General features: G+C 43.7%; 1 protein-coding gene across 1 annotated transcript in view; it reads right to left on the minus strand.

Annotated features, from left to right (window-relative positions):
- Positions 1 to 6,619: 6,619 nt before the first annotated feature.
- Positions 6,620 to 23,711, minus strand: part of WNK2 (WNK lysine deficient protein kinase 2) — a gene marked incomplete at both ends in the record, with an annotated part of 111,493 nt that continues 94,401 nt past the window's right edge. Inside the window, 3 exons of the mRNA XM_080625531.1 lie at positions 6,620 to 6,973; positions 18,640 to 18,893; positions 20,431 to 20,475. Of these exons, the coding sequence (XP_080481657.1) occupies positions 6,620 to 6,973; positions 18,640 to 18,893; positions 20,431 to 20,475 (653 nt within the window). The remainder of the gene's footprint in view (positions 6,974 to 18,639; positions 18,894 to 20,430; positions 20,476 to 23,711) is intronic.

Below are 23,711 nucleotides of genomic sequence, written 5' to 3' on the forward strand. Positions count from 1 at the left end.
GAGAGCACAGCACAAGGCTGGGGCAGCAGTCACACAGGGTGCCACCACACATCCCCTGCATCCCATGGCATATGCCCCACTGGCTCACAGTGACATGCACCAAAGGCTTTTATTCTATGGCATGGGAAAATGCACACTGTTATGGATCTGCGAGCCTATGTAGGGTTTATACAGCATATGGTTTGTTAGATGCTTTCAGGAAATATGCAGTGAGTCTTTTAGGACATAGAATGAAGGCGAAGGACACAGAGCGGAGGCACACTGTGCAAACAGATGCTGTCTGCCTGGCATAGCTCCTGGTGGGTCTCCGTGTTTTAGGCTTTGCTTTTATTAAATGCTGTCCCAGTTTTCTCCCTCCTGTATTTCTGCTTGTAGGAAGAATCACTTTTAAAGGCAGTAAAATCATGGCTTGATCATAATTCCTCCCCAAGCTTCTAGTCAACATCAGTTCTGCAGATCCACCTGAATCCACCATCAATTCTCAATATCTGCTCACTATGGATAACCAGCATTTGGCACAGAGGTTCATCCAGAAAAACAGGACAGAATTAACTATGTTCAGCTAATGGGAAAAGCCTTACGGCAGCAGCAGGTTACAGCCCAGGGCAGCCATAAAGCCAGAGCAAGATTGCCAGGCCCCTGGCTCTTCGCGCAGACCCTTGCAGATGCTTAGCCCACACCCCATGGACAAGCTCTTCGCTTCTCATTCTGAAGTCAGGCCAAGTTTCCAAAGACTGAACAGGCAACAGCACTGACAAGGTCAGTGAACTCAGCTGTACTCAACATTTTCTCGGTGCTGGGGAGAACTATGGGAAAAAGGCTGGGATTGCAAATCTTGTAGTGCTGTCTAACAGAGATCGGATGTAGTCTATCTAGCCTAATAAACAATAAGGGAATGCTGAGGAAGCTTTACCTGATTTGCAAAAACCAAACTCACACAAGTTAATACTTTTTGGGGTGTTTTATGTTGCACCTGAAGAACACCCGTTTGAGAAGGGCTGGCAGCTGGTTATTTCTTCTTAACTTTCCCAGGTTTTTACAAGGTCCCAGAGCCCTGAATCTCAGGAAAGCTACGACAGACACAAAACATCCCAGAAGAGTGGCTCAAGAGGCTCTCACCACATCCATCCTGTCACCTGAAACTCCTCGAGAGCAATGTTGCTGTAGCTGCACTCAGTGGTGCCTTCCATAATGACAGGCAGAGTATGGAGATCTGCTCCTTTCCAACGGAACAAAGAATTCCCACCTTTTCCTTCGGCCTGTTAATGTGTGACTACAACATGCTAAATATGCACCATGCATCCAGTGGCACTACATCAAAAGAAATTAATCCAAGCTTCCCTTGCTCACCAGACTTTAAAAAAACCCAAGATTGTCACAAGAATTTCACTGTTATAACAGATCTTTCATCAGAACAGTAGGTCCTCTTCCCTGCATAGCTTCTCCAGGCTTAGCAAGCAAAATCTAAAGCTTAATGAGGCTTTGCATGTAACACTGAAGGCTTCAATTACACAGCCTCTTCATTGTGAATGTTATTTCATGGAGAAAATTCATAGTCAAATATAGATCTGAGCATATATAGCAACAATCCTGTTAGTACACCACAACTGCTGCTGAAAAGAGAGCAGGAAGGATCACATAATTTACAGAAGTTGCTGCCTCCTGATACAAGCTTGACTTTCAAATGAATCAGTTGTAAGTAATCTATTTACCAACACAGCTGACATCAGCACCCCAGAACATCCAAATCCCTCTGGGCAACACATTCTTTCATAAGGCAGAATTTGTAACCTGGCAGCTTCTAAAATGCACTTCATTATGTCGCACTTCTGGAGCTTATCCTCATTAATAAAAGAATCAGCAGGGTCAGAGCTGGAACATCACCTTCCTGCTGCATCTGCAAGAACAGATCCACAAACAGACCTACCTGAAAAAGCAAGTATCACCCCAAAAGTCACCAAAGTATGCAAGTCAGAACAGGATTCCCATCTGATTAACAGTTGATTTCAGGAGTATAGAGACAGGAAAATAATTGTATTTGCCAGTGTCTTTCAGAAGAAACACCACAAGGATCAGCACAGCAGATAGCTTGCCAAAATACTCCACAGAAGCTCAGCCTGCCTAAGCACCAGCCAACCACAGCCCAGCACCACACATCAAAGAAATGCTCCTCAAGGATTCAATCAATAATAAATGACCATAGCAAGAAATTCCATACTATTAAGACTTTACTGTTTAATAAATTCAATCCCATCATGAGATATTCATCCACCTGTGACAATGAAGAGCACATGAGCTCCCTGCTCATATGCTTTGCAGAGACCTTGCCCACATTGAGCAATCAATCACACAGCTCTCCAGCACTGCCACCCTGCTCCACCAGCATTGCCAGAAACCAGGGACTGAGAAAGGCAGACGGGGAACCAGAGAGTGCAAGAGAACTTGAATAAGGTATAAAACACAGCCATGGACTATTTCATTTGTGACTTCTGTCTCCAAGCCAACACTTCAACAGCAATTATTGAAGACTCAGGTCATAGGAGCTAACATCTGAGACATCAATCTTACTCAGAAAGACTTGAACCCTTTCTTAACCAAAGGCAGGGGACACAACAGGGAAAACAATGCTGAGGTCACACCTTTTCACAAGAGAGACTTCTGGTTACAACTCTCCAAAGGCAACTCCCAAAGAACATAGGAAAATTGATGTTTTTCCTACTCAAACATGGACTAACTGAACCATACTGACACAGACCCTCCAAGCGCTACATCCATGGGGCTTGTCTGGAAAACTCTCAATGTTCTCAGAATTGAAAATAGTGCACTGGGACCATAAAAAAAATAATAAATAGATAAATGCTGGAAGGGAAAGAGCAGCTGTTGCCAAAGCCGAGTTCAGCCAATGACTGATGCAAAGTATTAGTGACCTCTTTCCACAAATACCTAATGGCAGAACCTGCAGCTTGATTAAGAAGCTCATTTCAGAAATCCTGCCATTTAGTATGAGCACACCCTACTCCCAAACATGAGTATCTCTGTAGGAGCAAAGAGAAGCCACATTTGGCCCATTCAATCTTGTCTTTGATACCAGCCAATGTCAAATATTGCAGAAAAAAGTAATCATTAAGTAATATTTCCTCCATTAAGTTGTGGAATGAAGACCAGAGTTAAACAAGCAAATAAACTGCAAGGGTCAACTTTACATCACTCTTTTGAATGAAATCTGTGTCAGGGAGGTTGAATCAGCATTTGCAGAAGAGCCTTAAACCACCTAAATATCTTTCCCTGCCAGCACCAGCTCCCAGCTTTGCATCCCTGCAGCAGACAAGCAGCACCAGCAGCTCTTCTGTGTGCCCAGCCCTGCTCCAAGCAAGCCAGGGATACGGTAGGAAAACAGGATGTGAGTGCACATTAGGTACTCCATCTATAGTAGTCAGAAAGCCAAATTAACGGCATATGGGCAAATTTAATTTGGCATTTCCTACTGGGTGCGTGACTTGGCAGTTTAAAACGTTCTTCCAATGGTTGTGTTAAGTTTCTTCAGCTTCTAGAAGATTGAAAACTGGAGGTAGATCTGCGAGCTCCCTCCTCGAAACCTCGTATTTAAGGCTAAGGATCCGTACTGACTTCACACATCCCTGCAAAGCAGCATTGAGAACTTCAGGAGACAGCAGAGCTATGGGACATGGCTTCAGGCCTGTGAGGCAAGGAATTCTACCCAGCGGGTTTGCCCCCTGGTTGCTTCACATCAAAGCAATATTGAGAGTCAGGAGTAAAATTAGTTCAGTTCTGGGCTCTGCAGGAGAATGTCTTTCTGCGTACAGACCCCCCACCACCTCTGATGGTGCATCATGGACCCTTCAGGTTCCTCTCGCTCCTTTCCTCACTTTCTGCTCAAGAAGTTGTCTCATTTATTTCATCTCATGTCATTTGCTTAACTGCTACTGACGGTCAAAGCACCCTTTAACATGACTGGCACAGAATCACAGAATGGCTAGGGTTGGAAAGGACCTTAAAATCATCTAGTTCTAATCCCCCTGGCCATGGGCAGGGACTCCTCACACTAGACCATGTTGCCCAAGGCTCTGTACAACCTGGCCTTGATCGAGGACAAGAAAGCCTATCTTGAAATTAGAAGTCAGAACTGCAGCCAAGGCAGCAATCAGACAATTAAACTGATGAGCACTGAAATGCAGACACCAACCTCTGAGCCAGTGTTTGTCCCCAGTGCCAGCTGGGGGACATACCATGCAGCTAGGAACATACCCAATAGAAAAGTGGAAGCTGCACTGAAGCCTGGCTCAGGCAGGGTGCCCAATGCAAGCAAAGCAAGAGGGGCTTGCATTGTGCCCACTGAATATCTTCTCTTCCCTTCCCTTCCCTGGATTTCAGTGATACCAGGATCAAGTTAAAAGGGCTTCTCTAGCATGTTTCAGTGTAGGAGACACACGTCTCCTCTTCCATGTGCTTTTTCCACCACCTACCAAAGTCTAGCATCCTCGTGCATACCACCAGCAACACTGAAGGTACCGTCTGCTCAAAAGAACCCATTTAATGTTCCAGACTGGTTCCAGCATAACATCAGAAATACAGCAGGGGGGTGGGGGGATTTCATCAACGTAACCTGTGAGGAGGCACTATGCAAGCTCTGGAGCATCATTTCACTTCTACAGCTGCCAAGAGGTGGGATGTGTCACCTATGGGTGGAACCTGAGAAACACTGGAGGCACCACATCTGCTCCTTCTACACAAGTCAAGGGATAAAAGTCCGGAAAACAAACGTAGAGTTACCGGAGCAACTGGGAATCGACACAGTTCTATGGTTTAGAAAAACACTGGGTTTTTCACACAATTTTCAAGCACAAAATGTTTATTTTTCTTCTTTTTAATCTATACAATTTCTCAGGGTCTTTAGTGCCACTGACTTTGTCAGTATACAAGGGATGGACTATACAACAGGCAATAGCGACATAAACTGTAAGATTCAGTGCAAGCTGAAGGAAAACTGGTGTGAGAACATATTTTCCATGTTTGCTCATGAAGCATACAGACATGAATCTAAAAAACCCAAACAAATTAAAGATACATGTTACAGAGAACAGAAATCTCTTACTACAGTAAGTATTTTGCCCAGGCAGAAGACTCTGCATAATTGTCTATAAAATTCAATTCTAACTGAATTGATGGAATAAGATATTCAAAGGGTACAAACAAAATAATTTAGACAGATATAATGCTCAAAGTACAATAGAACTATACAATTCACAGCTTGGCAGCACAAGACAGCTCTGCCCTTCTGCAGACAGTATAAAATGGCATCGCAGTAGAGATAGAGAGCAATGTGCCTTCAGATGTGACCATGTGGTTGGAACCTGTGCCTGCAATGCTCTCCCTTAGCGATCCCAGGGAAAAGAGACTTACCATCAGCAAATGAGTGTTAGTGGTTGTCTTGTGCCTTTAGACCGAGAGGTGCAGGTGGAGACTCTATGCACAGTAAAACGGGCAAAAAGCAACTTTCAAACAGGAGAGAGGTGTCCATGGCACCTAGAGCGCAAACTTGAGTCAAACGAAAAAAGAAATAAAAAATAAGAAAAAAAAAAAGAATTCAAACACAGGGTGGTGAGACTCCAGAACCGAAGCGTCACATAGGAAAAAGCACAGCTTCACATTCTCATTCCGTTTTAGCGTGAATACTGCTAGCACGTCAGTGGCAAACCACCGTTCTTCACCTCGGAGGCCGGAACACACACCAGTGCTGTACTTACAAGGCTCTTACAATAACCCGGAGGTACGTTCTCCTACCATCACAATTTCAGTTAAGATTTCTTCAGTTATGAAACATGCATGAATTTGTAATTCAAGTAAATTGTCAAAGCCCAGCGGGGGATAGAAAATGTAATCCAATTTGCTGCTGATCCGGAACAAAACAGTATATGCCTGCCTGGTAGAGAAATAAGTTGCTGTCTATAACAACTTTACCAAAGGCTGTGAAAGAGAATGAATTGCACTGCCCGAAGCTATTACCTGTCCTTATATACAACTTACTTGGATCGCTCTGTAAATGCTTCTATTTTAAAATGCGCATTTCACTATTCTGTTTACAAACACAATTTTTACCAGCACGTCAAACAACTCTCACCTCACGATGATTATTTTAAAGCTTCAGAAATGAAAATTCATCCCATGAATTAAAATGAAAGCATTTACTGAAGAATGAAACTGATAGAGAACGTCAACTGTAAATCTTCAATATCTTTGCAACTAAAAAGAACTCAAACTCACAGGTGGATTGTAAATAAAACACCTTTCACATAATTTTACATCTCTTTCCAGCTGGAACTGAAAAGCAGAAATTCAAGGCACTGTACTCCTGTAGGGGTTAGTACAATTTTCTAGTCATCAATTCAAGTACATCGACTTTAAGGATCGCAAGTGTAAAACATCAGAACACAACAGAATAAAGTGTCTTCAGCAATAAAATAGAAGCAAATATTGCCACCACAGACGAAGGATCTTTTGTGAAACCATTTCACAGTGATTGCTGGATGCAGTGTATGGCTGAGTATGCTCGCGGGCCTGGATCCCTGCCTTGTCCGACACGAATGGCATCATCTACACATCAGACACTCCACGGGACGTTCCCATTACCGAGGGTGGGCAGATGCGGGCCGGGCGGCTCGGCAGCACGCGGCTGCGGCGGCACCGGGAACATCCGCAGGCAGGGTCTGCTGAGGGGCGAGAACCGTGCAATGCCCGCGCCGCCAATGCGCCACTGCGCTCCGTAAACGGGCCTCGGGAAAACTCCTCCGTACTGACAGAGAGGCATCACGTAAGGGGTCACTGTGACAGAGAGGGCAGGCCCTGGCATAGGCACTGGCAGGGACGGTGATGCTCCAGGAGCTAATGCAGCGGGCATGGGACAAGCCACTGGAACAACGTATTTTTTCCCCAATCCCGTTCTTACTGAATTAACCTACAAAAAGAAAAATACAAAAAGCATCGCTATAGAGCTCCTCCTCCCTCCCTGCCACCGGCAGCGCTGCCCTGCCAGGACACGCATGGCTGTGCCAAGACACATGTGGCCATGCAGGGACCACAGTAGTGCTGCTGCCCCGGTGCCATGGCTGCGGCCACTGCCATCACCACTGCTCTGCATCTGGGCTGGTGGCTGGGGAGAGCACAAGGATGGCACTGTGTGCTCAGAGCTTGGGGGGCACTCTCCTTTGTGGTTTTTAGTCTTTTTTGGGTTTAGTTTTGTTTGTGGGAGGGATTGGGGGGGGTTGTGGGTTTGTTGTGTTTGGTTTTTGGTTTTATTTTTCTTCGTTTCTTAAGACAAAAATTTTGAAATCAGAAATATTTGTGCTTGTTCAGCCTGGAGAAGAGAAGGCTTAGGGGAGAAATTGTAACGGTCTTCCAATACCTGAAGGGAGCCTACAGGAAACCTGGAGAGGGGCTTTGGACAAGGGCCTGTAGGGACAGGACAAGGGGAATGGCTTTAACCTGCCAGAGGGGAGACTGAGATGAGCTCTTAGGCAGAAGCTCTTCCCTGTGAGGGTGCTGAGGCGCTGGCCCAGGGTGCCCAGAGAAGCCGTGGCTGCCCCATCCCTGGCAGTGTTCAAGGCCAGGTTGGACACAGGGGCTTGGAGCAAGCTGCTCTAGTGGAAGGTGTCCCTGCCCGTGGCAGGGGTTGGAACTGGATGAGCTTTGAGGGCCCTTCCAACACAAACCAGGCTGGGATTCTGTGATTATTTAAGTCTGGGAATCTCCAGTTAATTTGATATTTCCCATTAAATTGATAAAATTGGTATGAAGGTGAAATTTCAGCAGAAAAAAACCAAACCCCACGACTATATATGTAAGGCTGTATGGAATGCTTACTCTCTGCTTTTGACTTTAGTACCTCTTCTCAACTAAAAATAAAAATGGCAATGTCACTCTGTGATTTACCGCTTTGGGGCACTAACCTATGCTGGAAAGCAGATTTTACAAACTACAGAAACATCTGATATCCTTCTTCGCTTCACTGTTTCCATTTCTAATCTGAAACCTGGATCTGATGGTGAGCATCAAACTAAGAGAAATGCTGCTTTGGTATAATAAATTTAACATTATTAACATATAAAAATCCCCCCAAATTAACAGCAGAAACCAAAGAACAATAAGGACATATTTTTAAGACCTGAAGACTTCTTTAAGCTGTTATTAGACCCTTGTCTTAACATCCTCAAAATGATGGTTTCCACCAAACTGGACAACTGTGAGTGGATGACAATGGATGCCCATAGATGTACCTAATCAAAATATATCATTTCTTATACAAGCAGTAGATTATACAATAACATTGAAACTGTAAGATGGCATTTTAGTAAGTGGCCCTATTTAAAAATTCTAACTTAGTGCTTATTTTCAGTTCCTTTAACATACTGAGAAAACTGCCTCTACCCAATTCATTCTTTTTGACCTTTTTGCAGCTAAATTATTCCATAAAGCAGCTGTATTTAAGGCTATATTTCTACGACTGGAAAGAAAATTGCATCACGTTGCAAAACCAAGCATTATACCTACTTATTAAAACCTGCTAACATCTTGACAAACGCATGTCAATTATTTAAGGTTGCCTCCTCTGCCTTCTAAGAGGCAACAAGACATCTAGCTCTTGAGACTTCCCTTGGACAGAAGTCTTTTGGTCAAAGCCATTTTTTAACCATCATCTCTTAACCAGCTACGACAATCCAACACTGACAGGAGGCTGAAACAACCCATTTCTTGCTGCATGTAGATGCCAACTGAAACACCAAAATCAACATACACCAGAAGAATGCTTTCAAAACAGCAACAGGAGCCACGGATTTCCCAGCTCTAGGAAAGCCAAGAGACTGCAAGTCACTTTGTTAATAAAATTCAAAGGGAAGCGGGTAGCCATTCACGCCATGATGAACAAGGTGTGCACCTGCACTGGGGTCAGTCACAGCTGTAAACAGAACTAGCTCGGCATGGCAACCCATCAGCTGGTATTTTAATGGAAGTACACCAAAAAGCAGGCCCTGAGATTCACGGTGCAGCTGGGCGCCTTGTCAATGGTAAGGGGGTATTTCACCCCTGAGCACGGGCCCTACAGCTGCTGGGGGGCTGAAGGTCACAAGTGAAGCTGTGAACCCCTAAGTTCTCCCATCCATCACTCATGAGCTGGCCAATTCTGTGCTGAAAGGACACATGATCTGTAGCCTCCCTCCTTAGCCAGGTGACCTCTCCTCAGCTACTGCCTTGTCAGTTCTGCAAGTTTGCTCGAAGCTGCCCAGGGCAGTGATAGAGTCAGCGTCCCTGAAGGTACCTAAAAGACATGTAGATATGGCACCTGGGGACATGGTTTAGTGCTGGCCTTGGCAGTGCTGTGATAATGGTTGGACTCTAGGACCTTAAAGGCCTTTTCCAACCTAAAGGATTCCATGATTCTATAACTGGTGCCAGTTCTGGCACAAACTGTCAATGCCAAAATAGGCATCACCTACAGCACACTGCATCTTAGCGGTGATGAGGCCACAGCTTCCAGTGCAGCTCCTGGACTTTGGTATTCCACCCATAGCTTGAAAGTAGGGATGGAAATTGTTTCTTTTATACTGAATTCAGTATAAAAAATTCAGTCCATAAACAATTGGCTATGAGACTGGTGCTGCAGGCAGGGCTTTGGAGTCTTTGATAACGGCTGGTTTTATAAGGCTCCAGTCCGGATGATGGCACGTGGGAAAGGTTTATCTCACAGAGGCAAAAGGATGCGGGGGCATGAATTAGCAGGGCTCATTTGGAGAGCTTTAAACTAGATTCGAAGGGGGATGGGGTTGTAACTGGGCTTGCCCTAGATTCTAGAGTGGGGCAGCACTCTAGAATTGATGAAGACTGGGAGGCCTCCTATAATCCTAGGGTGAAATTGGTGAGCTCAGCTCCCTCCTTGAAATGCCTGTACACCAATGCGTGCAGCATGGGAAATAAGCAGGAGGAGTTGGAGACCTGTGTTAAGTCAGGAGATTATGACCTGGTGGCAATTACGGAGACGTGGTGGGACAGCTCACATGACTGGAATATACTCATGGAGGGCTATGTCCTTTTCAGGAAAGACAGGCCAGCCAGGTGGGGTGGTGGGGTTGCTCTTTATGTGCGAGAGCAGCTGCAATGTACTGAGCTCTGTCCAGGAACAGGGGATGAGAGAGTTGAGAGTCTGTGGGTGAGAATTAAGGGGCAGGCTGGCAGGGGCGATACTGTTGTGGGTGTCTGTTACAGGCCACCAGATCAGGGTGAGGAAGTTGACGAGGCCTTCTACAGGCAGCTGAGAGCGGCCTCACAGTCACAGGCCGTGGTCGTCGTGGGGGATTTTAACTTCCCTGATGTTTGCTGGAAGGACTACTCAGCAACCCAGCCACAGTCCAGGAGGTTCCTCCAGTGTATGGATGATAACTTCCTCATGCAGATGGTGGATGAGCCAACCAGGAGAGGAGCGCTGCTGGATCTCATCCTCACTAACAAGGAGGGGCTGGTCGAAGCAGTAAAGGTTGAGGGCTGCCTCGGTTGCAGCGACCACGAGATGGTGGAATTCAGGATCTTGTGTGGTAGGACCAGTACAATAGCAAGTAGAATTGCAACCCTGGACTTTAGCAGGGCAAACTTTGGCCTTTTCAAGCAATTGCTAGGGGAAGTCCCATGGGCAAGGCTGCTTGAAGGTAAAGGGGCCCAAGATAGTTGGTTGACATTCAAGAATTGCTTATTCCAAGCTCAAGATCAGGGCATCCCGACACGTAGGAAGTCAAGGAAGAGGGCCAGGAGACCTGCGTGGCTAAATAAGGAACTGCTGGGTATGCTCAAGTAGAAGAGGAGAGTTTACAGGTCATGGAAGGAGGGGCTGGCCACTCGGGAGGAATATAAGGCTGCTGCTAGAGGATGTAGGAAGGCAGCTAGGATGGCTAAGGCCTCCTTAGAATTAAATCAGGCAAGAGGGGTCAAGGACAGCAGAAAGAGCTTTTTCAAATACATAGCTGATAAAACTAACACCAGAGGCAAGGTTGGCCCACTGGTGAACGGGATGGGTGCCCTGGTGACAGAAGATACAGAGATGGCAGAGTTATTGAATGCCTTCTTTGTCTCAGTCTACTCTGCCGGAGGCAGTCCTGAAGAGCCCTGTACTCCTGAGACCTCAGATGAAGTCAGGTCAATAGAGCAGTTTGCCTTAGTTGACGAGGAATGGGTTAGGGACCAGTTGAGCAATCTGGACATCCATAAATCCATGGGTCCAGATGGGATGCACCCGCGGGTGCTGAGGGAACTGGCGGAAGTCATTGCTAGACCACTCTCCATCATCTTTACCAAGTCTTGGGAAACGGGAGAGGTGCCTGAGGACTGGAGGAAAGCAAATGTCACTCCAGTCTTCAAAAAGGGCAAGAAGGAGGACCCGGGTAACTATAGACCGGTCAGCCTCACCTCCGGCCCTGGGAAAGTGATGGAGCACCTTATCCTTGATGCCATCTTAAGGCATGTCAAGGATAAGAGGGTTATGAGGGGCAGTCAACATGGCTTTACCAAGGGGAAGTCGTGCTTGACCAACCTCATAGCCTTTTATGAGGAAATAACATTGTGGATGGATGATGGCAGAGCGGTGGATGTGGTCTACCTTGACTTCAGCAAAGCATTTGACACAGTCTTCCACAGCATCCTCATAGCTAAATTGAGGAAGTGTGGCCTGGATGATCAGGTAGTGAGGTGGACTGCGAACTGGCTGAAGGAGAGAAGCCAGAGAGTTGTAGTCTATGGGGCGGAGTCCAGTTGGAGGCCTGTATCTAGTGGAGTGCCTCAAGGGTCAGTACTGGGACCAGTATTATTTAATATATTCATCAATGATTTAGATGAGGGAATTGAGTGTACTGTCAGCAAGTTTGCTGATGACACTAAGCTGGGAGGAGTGGCTGACACGCCAGAAGGCTGTGCTGCCATCCAGCGGGACCTGGACAGGCTGGAGAGTTGGGCAGGGAATAACTTGATGAAATATAACAAGGGAAAGTGTAGAGTCCTGCATCTGGGCAGGAACAACCCCAGGTTCCAATATAGGTTGGGGAACGACCTGTTAGAGAGTAGCGTAGGGGAGAGGGACCTGGGGGTCCTAGTGGATGGCAGGATGACCATGAGCCAACACTGTGCCCTTGTGGCCAAGAAGGCCAATGGCATCCTGGGGTGTATTAGAAGGGGGGTGGTCAGTAGGTCGAGAGAGGTCCTCCTTCCCCTCTACTCTGCCCTGGTGAGACCGCATCTGGAATATTGTGTCCAGTTCTGGGCCCCTCAGTTCAAGAAGGACAGGGACCTGCTGGAGAGAGTCCAGCGCAGAGCAACTAAGATGATTAAGGGAGTGGAGCATCTCCCTTATGAGGAAAGGCTGAGGGAGCTGGGTCTCTATAGTTTGGAGGAGACTGAGGGGTGACCTTATTAGTGTATATAAATATATAAAGGGGGAGTGTCACGAGGATGGAGCCAGGCTCTTCTCAGTGGCAAACAGTGATAGGACAAGGGGTAATGGGTACAAACTGGAACACAAGAGGTTCCACTTAAACTTGAGAAGAAACTTCTTCTCAGTGAGGGTGACGGAACACTGGAACAGGCTGCCCAGGGGGGTTGTGGAGTCTCCTTCTCTGGAGACATTCAAAACCCGCCTGGACACATTCCTGTGTGACCTTATCTAGGTGTTCCTGCTCTGGCAGGGGGATTGGACTAGGTGATCTTTTGAGGTCCCTTCCAATCTCTAACATACTGTGATCCTGTGAATTTTTGAATTGAAAACAAGTGGTACAGTATCAGACTCCTGTATCCCGCTAAAGCAACCAATGTTTAGAGATCACAGAAAACCAGAAGAGCTTTATAGCCACAGCCTGCAGTCAAACAGGACAAGCATTTGGGGTTTATTTAAAATACTCCAATCCTCCTGCAGGAGCATAAAGTAGAAGTAGCCTTTTCCTTTCTTAAATCAACTTTAGATGATGCAACACTAGTAATGAGGGATGAGATTTATTAAATGACTAGGCCAACTATGGGTGATATTTAATTTTTAATATTCCCATATTAATTTACTTCTATTTGTTCTGCTGCTTGTATAGAGTCTGGCAAAGCCAGCTGCCCTGGCCTTAAGCAGGCTGATAAGGTAGACACGGTCTCAAACATAATGAATTTAACAACAGCTCTGCAATGTCATTCCCATGTAAGAAAGTCTGCTGGAGCTATTTCATAGGGTTGGTTGTTTTTTTTTTTTGAAAGAGAAACTGGGTTGACATCCTAAAATGTATCCTGTATCATACGGGAAGGAAGTGAAATTCCCCTCCTCTTTCCCTCTGCATCTCAAGAAAAGAAGGCTATGGGGATCTTGTCGCTCCCTACAACTGCCTGACAGGAGGATGGAGCCAGGAGGGGCTGGGCTCTGCTCCCAAGGAACAAGGGATGGGACAAGAGGAAACGGCCTCAAGCTGCACCAGGGCAGGTTTAGATGGAGCTGAGGAACAATTCCTTCCCCAAAGGGTGCTCAGGCATTGGAACAGGCTGCCCAGGGCAGGGCTGGAAGTGTTCACACACCGTGGAGACAAGGCCTCAGTGCCATGGGTTAGTGGTGGCCTTGGCAGAGCTGGGGAATGGTTGGACTTGATCATCTTAAAGGTCTTTTCCAGCCTGGTTGATTGTGTGATTCAAATAGCCCCCTCTGCAAAAACAACATACTCACCGAACAAATACTTATGGTGACAGCTGTGCATGCTACCTTCTTACCTCTGCTGAGGTCCCCTCCTCTCCTGCACTGGCCAAACTCTCCCTGCACTAATAAACCTCCTCTGCCTTGAGGGAAGCAGGTAGGGCTTGTACAAGTCCTTGCCAGGTACGAGCTACCTCCTGCTCCTGCTTGCCCAAATACCTGCCTTCTCCTGCCAGTCTTTCCCTTGCTGCCACTTCTTCCTGTCCCCATAATGTAAGCACACATAGTCATTGAGAAAACAAAAATAATATACAAAGAACATCATCGACAAGAACATGTGTAAAAATGAAACAAAACCCACAAAAGACAAAGCCTATGGTAGTCCATGAAAAAAACCCCAACTGTTATTCAGCCTTTTTGAAAGTCTCCACCTTGTTCTCATGCTTTAGACCAAGCAAGCTCTACAGTGCCACCTCAGCAATATTCATAGCTATATACTTTCACAGTACTGTAGCAAGGAATTGTGTAGCTAGGATTTGTAAAATCCAGGATTTAGACTATTTTTCTTTCAGCTACATCTTGATGGCTAAGTTACTTGCATTACTTGTTTACTTCTGTATGGTCCAACTACCACCGAAACAAAGCTGAATCACAGGACAGGGTTAGAGCTGGCTGCCCTCATGGGCAGGGGAAGGATGTGAATACATCTCTTTTTTTTTTTTAATCACCTTTTTCCAGGTTGGTGAAACCCCAAAGTTCTGAGGTGCTACAGAAGGTTTGTGTTTGTGCTCTTCCAGATTCCTGGAAAGCTGTTCTGACATTCAGACCCAGAAGGCAGTGTTGAATAGCTTCAAACACAGATTCATCCTATTTTTTCGATTCTTGCAATCCAATGGAGATGGAAGACACAGTACAAGGTGTTAACAGTTCTTCCACTATGCTTTCCCATGTGAGGCTGTCTCCAGAAAGCCTACTTCCCAGGCAGCCAGCTCTTTAAAACCAAGGTGTACTAAATGTAAACAGATGTGCAGCTATGGATGCTGTTGTCTAAGCCCCAGCACATATTACAGACTGATGCGGACCTGCACGTTCACAGAAGCAACCTTATTATGGACTTGGAACATATTTACAGCTCTTTTTGGGAATAGTTTTCTCTTTAAAAGCCATGGAGCTATGTGACAGTATGAAGAACAGAAAACATTTTGGTAAGCCCTTTATTTCCAGGCATCTTCAAATAATGCCTTTAACTGCACAATACTCAGTACTCTTTACACACAAGGCAGGGCAGTTCATGTGTCTGAGGGTATTCCTTGACTGATGGTAACCACAATTACCTGTAAAAAGGGATTATTTCATCATGTCTTCAACAGAGATAAGCATGAGAGAAAACTATTATCAGGCAGTTTGGCTTCAGTTCTTCCTAAGGTTTCCCATCACATTTCAAATTACTGGTGATGAGAATCTGTGTATTCCCATGTTTAGATAAAACATTTGAAAAGGAACATTTCAGTGTTCCTGTGACATAACTGGATGCTCAAAGGCTCCCCCATAAATTCCTAATACGTATCAACCAGGATTTGACAGGTAACTTTCACAGAACCAAAGCAGAATTTAAAGTCCTCCTTCACACGCCGATTATTTTATCACTTTCTACACTTCTGATGATAAAAAGAACGAATATAAAACCACTTCATCAAACACATCACGAACATCTCTTCTAACCTGATTTCCAGCCTTAGAGAGTATCTTTCACTTAAAAAGGTACCAATACTATACTATATTCACATAACGAACAGTTTGCTGATGTTGGTAGAAGCATCTCAAATAAAAAAAGATAATCCAGGGAAATTACTCCTCTGTTTCCAGGTAAAAGAGAAGACTTGAAGTGAGCCAGACAGCAACACAGCCACCCTGCATATTAATAACAGTGGGTGGACAGTAAAAGAAAATAATGAATTAGAAAATAAATAAAATAACTCTACCCTCACCAATAAGGATTTGTTGCAGTTTTCCTTTGGCCTGGATGTTGAAAAAAGAACCCCAAATACACAGGCCATTTGATTTGATGCCTCCTTTGTGATATCTCCTATGACAGAACCCTAAGACTTCCACCCCAGGAGGATGCTCATCACCCACATGGCGGCTGTGTTGCGTATGAGAGCTCTGTGTGGTGCTAATTGCAGGAGAACTGTACCCAACACAGCACCATGGGACTACTCACATTGCTCCTACTCCTGTTTAAAAACCCTTCAAGGAGACATCTTTCTGTCCAACAACCTCCAGAGACAATTTAGAACTGAAAGTATGAATTCTGCCTTCCTTCTGCCCCTCTTTCATCACACAGGACCAAAAATAGCCTCTAAGCACCCAGTCTGAACATAGGAGACAACCTGCCTGCTAGTTTGCTCCCATCAAAAAAAAAAAAAAAGGCGTAAGAATCACCATGTTTCCAATTTACCTTGCCTTTTTTCCAAATAAAACCTTATTATAACTTTCTCTGATGGGCTGGAAATCCATTTAGTGCTCCTTACTTTTTTCTTGCAAGGGCATTTTTCTACTTGATCAAAAAGAGGACAAAAAGATGTTAAAAGATGGACTGAAGAAGTACAGCCCCAGCTGTATACACTCCCTGTTAGAAAGCTATTTTTCCATCCTTTATACGATTCCCTAAGTTCATTTTGTCTTTCCATTACTACTTTAAAAGGTGGACTCAACAGTGATTCCGTGGCCATGTTACATCTCCCCATGCTGCTCATCACACCAGGCGCTGATGTTGTGGGTCACTTCTCTGGCCGTCCAGACTGAGGGTGCTCTCACACAATTTCCTTCCTCTTCTTTTAGCTATTTTTCTCTCAACATCATGAATCCTTCTCATCCCTTAACTTCAGTTTCCCCTTTAGGGTGAATTTCAAGAGGTACAAACAGCAGAATGATGCTCAACTCCCAAAACAAGCTTTATAAAAGTCTTTTAAATCATACTCATTGCCCTGTTTTCTATCATCTACAGCATTCTGTGCCACCTTCATGGCCAAAATATCCCAACAATAACCACATCACTAATATTTGCCATCTACCTTTGCATCTCTTCTGCAGCACACATGGCCCTACAAGGACTTGATGCACAAAACCACCCAGGGCAAGCTAGTGTGGGCTGGCAAAGCCCAAATGACTGCCACTCCAAGCAGCAAGGGATGACTGGAAATGAAGAGCAGGGTATCCCAACCTCTCTGTGCTCCTGGTAAATTACCTCTAAAAGAAATGTTAATTCCCTGGAACAACTGCCATGTTCTAGAAGGAAACAACCCCTCTAAAATCAGTGTATTGAGATAGGGACATTCCTGTTCCTCTCACAGCAATACTTGAGCCTTCTCCATAGGCTTTGAAACAGAGACACCAAGACTGCAGAAGGTAAAAATAACCCTAAATTAATGTTAATGGGTGATTTAAAGAAGCAAAGTAATCACTCTCTTTTCAAGAGTCTGAAGTGGGCAAAACACTCCCACTGATTGCTTCAAACTATTGTAGGAGTCTCACCAAAAAGACATTGAACTGCAAAAAGCACATCAAAAGAGCATAAGAACTGACTTAACAGAATCTGTGCCCTCACCATCACTTTCTGGAAATCTTCAATTTGTATCTACAAGCATCTCTGTTGATTTATTTTATGAGAACTAATAGGGTCTTAAGTAGATGCCACTGTTACTCCAGAACAGGTTTATACTGGTTAAACCATTACTATGTAGAAGGATTATTTACTCTCTGGGTTTTGTTCATTTATGGCAATTAAGAATTGATGTAAAATTGCTTATTAAATTTGCACAAGTGCTTTTCCTTGTGAAGTCAGTGACCCCACTAACTCAGAAACCAGCAGGTATCAAAACAGACATGTTTACAGACCCTACTTGGACACATCTCACCTCACAGATAACTATAGATTTACTACTGGTGCATTCAAGTTTTTTTCTACATGCTAAAAAGGCAATGGTTTACTACCCATAACCAGTTACTGCTTTTTAAAGGGATTACAAAGCAGTCCCTCACCGGCTTTCTTTTCACTGTTTCATTACTTTTAAAATTACTTTACTTCCCTCTACTTTGGCTTAATCTCCAATCTTCCAAAAAAAATTAATCCATCAAAAATTATTAGTCAAAGGATCATCCAGCCATAAGGAAGAGGAGGAAGAGGTCTGGAAATCCAGACCAGGGTGTGACAGAACAGTAAACTGGGATTCTGAATACAACTTCATTCATTTTTGTGCCTGCCTCCAGGTATATCATCACTCAGCCGTGAAAAGAAGCACAGAAAGCACACATGAATGCACATCATGATGTTTTTCCCCTGATAATGAAAGTAAGACAGGCTGAATGGGGGTACATCTGATTTCTATTTTGTTCTAGTTTACTTTCACAGCATTGCTGAAGATGGTATTTTCATGAGGCAGAGCACCTCAAAGATGCCTAGCACAATCAGCAAGGGTCAGAACCACATCCAGCTCTCCCTTGTCTCAGCACAATCCTCACTCCACCTCCACTGAACCAAAGGCTCACTACCACCAAGCCACCAGCTCTGCCACTGCTCTGCCAAAGGAAGACTAATATTAAACATCAAAAAGAAGTAATAGTTAAAACTTAAGTTGAGCAACACATGGTTAACGGTAAGAGTATTGCTGTATATTGCTGTTAATAAGCAGTTTGCCATTTAAAAATATATATTTTTAATATATATATAGCAGCCCATATATCTCTTAAGATTATTCCAAAAGACAATTTAAAAACAAAAAGTCTGGTTTAGTATTTAATGAAAAGAGATGGACATTTATAGGAAGCATCTATCTGAAGTAATTTTAGTCTATGTCCTCCTCCAAATTTGAGTTCTGCAAAGGCTTTCAGACACATAACAAAAGGTACGTTCTTCAAGGAGTGCCACTTACTCCACATGTCTCATTCTGTGTTTGCATGGGATTAGCCTTTGGCTCCATGTCTTGCCTTTTTTGGTTCTGCTTCAGTTGGTTTAAAGAAGGTTTTGTCTGTGCAGCTCCAACAGTTTTGCTTGTCCACTGGTCAACCAGCTTGTGAAGATCATCTGTGAATGTCCCTTTCTTGTTGTTACTGTTGTTGGCCTGAACCTGCAGGGTTGATTGCGGGAGGGGCTCAGGACACGTTGCGAGACTGTTTGTCGAGGATCCTGGAAAACCACACACAAAGAAAGCTGAGGATGACATCTCTGCTTCGCCACTTCCCCGCTCAAACAGTTTCTCATCTACTCCAACTCAAATGGTGGCTTTTCAAAATTTTATCCCTCCCCCTCCTTTCTACAGAACACCTTTGCTTAAAGAAATGGTCTGAGTCCAACGCATTCATTGTTTTTCTCCCATTCTGTTACCTCAGCCACTAGCTGTTGTGCCCACAACTTCTCTCTAGGTAAAATTAATGTTTTGGAGAGAAGAAAGGAAAGCAGTCCCAGTAACATGGACATCCTAAGGCTTACAAAGTCTCTTCTGAGGAGACCACCATGAGCAAGTGGGAGGCAGGATGTATCACTTGCTAAAACTGCACACATTTAAAAAAGTAAATTTACCATTTATTGTACTCGCATAAGTTTACTGTCCTCCTGGAAACACATAATTGGCACATAGGTTACAAGTAGGGCTGGCTACAATGCCTCCAGGAGCCCACAGTCTCTCTCGATGGTGCTAGGACCATTTACTCTGCCATCTGCATCTTTTTTGGGGAAAAAACCTCATCAGGATCATGACAGAAAAGGAGAGGAGGACATAGCAGGTGTGTGAGGTTTTGAGGTAAAGATACAGAACTTTTGGTATAGACAAAAGCAGACAGGAAGAGTATTGACAGATATTTCATTTTATATGGTCGCTTCTTTCTAGAAGAAGTAGGAAAAAAAAAATAATCTGTCTTTCTTATGTGTTGGTAGCTACAAGCCTGACACAGCAAGACCAGCAGGGAACAGCAACTGAAGGTGCCTGAATCGGACCTAAGTAGAAAATACGGGGCAACTTTTCACCTAACGTATTTGATATAGCTAAAGATTTGAAATAAAGACCATCTCTCCAAGCAAAAAGTTCATTGAATTGTGGTAAAATTATCATAGAAGCAAACATGAACATTCAGTCTTCTTGTTTCTGTTAATCAGTTACCAGCCAATGAAACCAAGTAAACTAATTAGTCCTATGGTTATACAAAATACATTAAGAACCTTTAAATGATCATGCATTCAACCTGCAACATAACTTCTAAGTGGATACTGCTTGTTTTCTTTTCCTTTACTTGGGGAAAAGGGGCCAGTGAGAAAAATAAGATTTTTGACAGGAAAGCTCTTCAATTAGTGTTTTGTATTTCATGCAGCTCAATGGGAACAAGATTGCTTTAAGCTATAAATTCCTCCAGCAGAGAACTGCAGTCATATAAAGGTGTGTATTTCAGAAAGACAAACACTGAATCCAGTTTTCTGGCCGCATGCGTGCACAGTCTCACACACAGAGAATACCACGAGTGTCTTGCAGCATGCGTGATCCCCAAGACATCATAGCACATGCATTATTATGAAAGTACCACAGTTTATACAGTCGAATTTCATACCGGTATAAGTGCATCAGCTCTATTTATTAAACAACTAGCTTTTAGTAAAAAATAACTAATAAAATAAAGCAAAAAACATCCCATGCCATGAAGGAAATACTGAGAAACAAAAATGGGATAGTTACTACTACTGTGATCTTTGCCTAGACATAGTCGTTTCAAGGTGGACCCTACAAGGTAAAACAATACAAGACATACAGAATTAGGTAAGACTAAACATAACAAATCTGACGGACAAGCTTCGGTACTTTTAAGCAATCAAAAAGTAGTTATTATGCAAGAAAGGACAGACAAAGTCAGCAGTTCAGGTGAGTAAAGAAAGTCTAAATAACTGGACAGCTCAAACCTTTCTTAATGTGCAGCCATTCAGAAGCTTTGAAAAGTACAATAGCATGCCAAAAGCAAGGTCTCATGACTTAAAGATGCATTTGGTTGGGATATTTTGTTGGTTTGGTTTGGTTTTTGGTTTGTTTGTTGTTTTGGGTTTGTTTTTTTTTTTTCTCCAAATTGCCTTGGCTTCCTTATAGGAAGTTTTAATTCCTACTCTATTTATGCAGGAAATGATGTCAATTCAGTTTGTGATAGGAGGCCAAAAATGCTTTCAGGAACAAGTCAAGCTAGTCTGGCTGCAAAGACAAACTGTAAAACAACCCTAAAAATCCTGTTTTACAAGTCCAAAAAGATACATTGTTCTGCAGGTCTGAGGCCAATTGTTTCCAAATACTTTATTAGTAGGATTTGTGTCTAAATGTGAGATTCTGAACTTCAATTGACAGTAACGGTGAATGAGATTCCCTTATGCCTTGTCCAAGTGCAGAAAAACAATCCAGCAGAGTGGCTGAGTTTTCATTTAACCAAACTACATGGTTTTTTACATTATTATCTTGTTACATCCTTTGTCATGATTTGACATATTCTGTTGGATAGTTACAGTGCCAGAAGTGTACCAAGAACCCTCCTCGACTGTCAGATCTTGCCAGACATAAGCACCATTTCCATTTGAGTGCCAAATTTTCCTGAAAGGTATTTTGGACTTGGTAAGAATATCATTATGGTATGGGAGGAGATGCGTATTTGACATGGGGCATGGTAAGTTTATTGTGAAGAAGCACTTGAAAATATGAGCACAATCAGAGAGGGGCAAAAAGCAGGAATCAGGACGGATGTGCTTTTTGTCTGCAGCAAACCAGCGTAGATAATTTATGTTACTGTGCCAGAAATGCAGCTTTAAACTCAGAGATTGTAGGTCCAGATTGACACAGGCTCTGAATGAGTCTTCAAAGGAGAAAGGAAAGACATCAGTCAGAGACTGAGGAAGAGAAAGTGGAAAAAAAAAAAAAGGAGAGGGAAAAGAGAGAGTAAATATTTGTGTTTTGATATTGGTGGCATGAGGAGAACAGAAAGATTGCTTTGAAAGATTTTCTTATTATTTCATACAGTTTAATGAGGTTTCTATTCCAGGAAAATCAGAAAGACAAGACTACAGTAATGTCTTATGCAAGCATGACCAAGTGTAGGTTTTCATCTCAAAGCCTAGATAACAAACACAAGTCACATTCACAACTCAACAATCTGTTGTATTTTTCACTTCTTTCCCTTTTTCCCTTCAGATACACCTTACCTTGCCTATCTCAAAGTTACCTAGCAACTCCCATTCCGGAAACAGCAATAGCAGTCATACTAGAATGCTATTTTCTGAACTATGCTGCATTTCTGCATGGAGCAATAGGTAGCATTTAGCACAATATGGATGCAAATGAAAAGCAACTGCCTGCAAAAAATAAAAGCAGGCAGCTGACTACAGTACGTGCTCAAATGCCTGTAAAAAGAGTTTAATCATCAAGCCCTCCACTTCCTGAACACCAGTCACAAGTTTACATGTACCTCGGGTGCCAAAGCAAACCTGGGGCTCCCAGAGGTGTAGGGAAGAGGCAGAAAGCAGCGAGGAAGGGCAGACTCACAGAGTACCCACGTGAGGGAAGTCAGCTTTAAGGAAAATCTTACAGAAGAGTCAGTCACCAAAAAAGAGAGCTGTTTCTGTTATCACTCCAGCATGTTGCTTGGGAGACAAGAAACATTATCTAGAGAGGTGATACTGTCTGAAGCAGGGACTGACAACCATCAGCTACGGCTGGTTTTAAATTCAAATACAATTAAAAATGCACTTGGTACACCTAATTCACCAGATTAATTGTACTACTTCTACAATCGAGGTGTTTAATAGCTGTAAAGTTAAAGAGATGAATCATAATTAAGATTCCATCTAAGACTGAAAATATTCAGCAGTGTTTTACCTCCAATTCCAGACTTCTTATCTGAGAAATTAAGTAGCTATTTTATCTTGCAGGACAGAGAAAATCCACTGTCCTGTATTTGCACTATAACAACTGCCAGAAAACTTGAAAGCTAACATAAAATTAAAATAGCAATACAAAAAGGCACATACAATATACTAATTACTACAGACCAGGCAAAAATGGCTTTACACAAGATAACAGGTCTAAGCCAAAAGGAGCTTTTGAAAATTCCACTCACAGTCAGCACAAACTCTTCCTTAAGATGCCCTTGCAATTTAACCCAGGAAGGAGCTCAGGCTAAAATGACCCTGCAGCCCACCAAAACTAGTTTCTTCCATGAAAAGTACAAAGGAAAAGTCAATACTGGGCACGGGGAACAGATCAAAAAACCAATTCTGGAAGAACACTGTGAAAATGTTCAATTTTGATGGATCTTGTAACAAGGGAGCCATTTGTAGAACTATCTTTAAAGAATCTGAACATTTATTTTCAAAAGCATGCTTCTAATATGTCTGCTAATACAGTACAAGCCTCACCCTGGAATATCCAAGCTCCCCAAAGGGCTCTTTTTTACTTAATCAAGCGTATAGATCCAAAGCATTTCTGAAAACCATAGAATAGAATGGTTTGCATTAGAATGGACCTTAAAGAAAAATCCAGCACAACTTTTCTCAACAGCACTCAAACAAAAAAATCCAGGGAAACACCAACTTGGGCCACAGGCCCAGGTTCCTAGACTGCCTAGACACGGTATCAAGCTCCCCACACAGGAGAGCATTATTATCCCCGCCCACTGGCGTTCCCATCATCATTACCTATCACTGTTTTTTCTGAGGCCACAGTAGCTCAGAAATCCGGCTCAATGGAATCACCAGCCATACATTCTTCCAGCAGCAATCTCAGCCCCAGCTGCCCTTGGGAAGGATGGAGCCACGCGCAGCCCCATCTCCATCCCTTCACACACACACAACCAACTGCTGGACTCACTGGGAAAACAAGCCAGAATAACCTCCTATCCCCATCAAAACCTACCCAACAATTCTGCTGTGGAAAGCTCTAGTGCCAGGCAGCATTTGAAACTCAGCTGAGTTTGAAACTCTGAGCAGCAG

Source organism: Psittacula echo (genome assembly GCF_963264785.1).
Source record: "Psittacula echo genome assembly, chromosome: 9".
Taxonomy (NCBI): Eukaryota; Metazoa; Chordata; class Aves; order Psittaciformes; family Psittacidae; genus Psittacula; species Psittacula echo.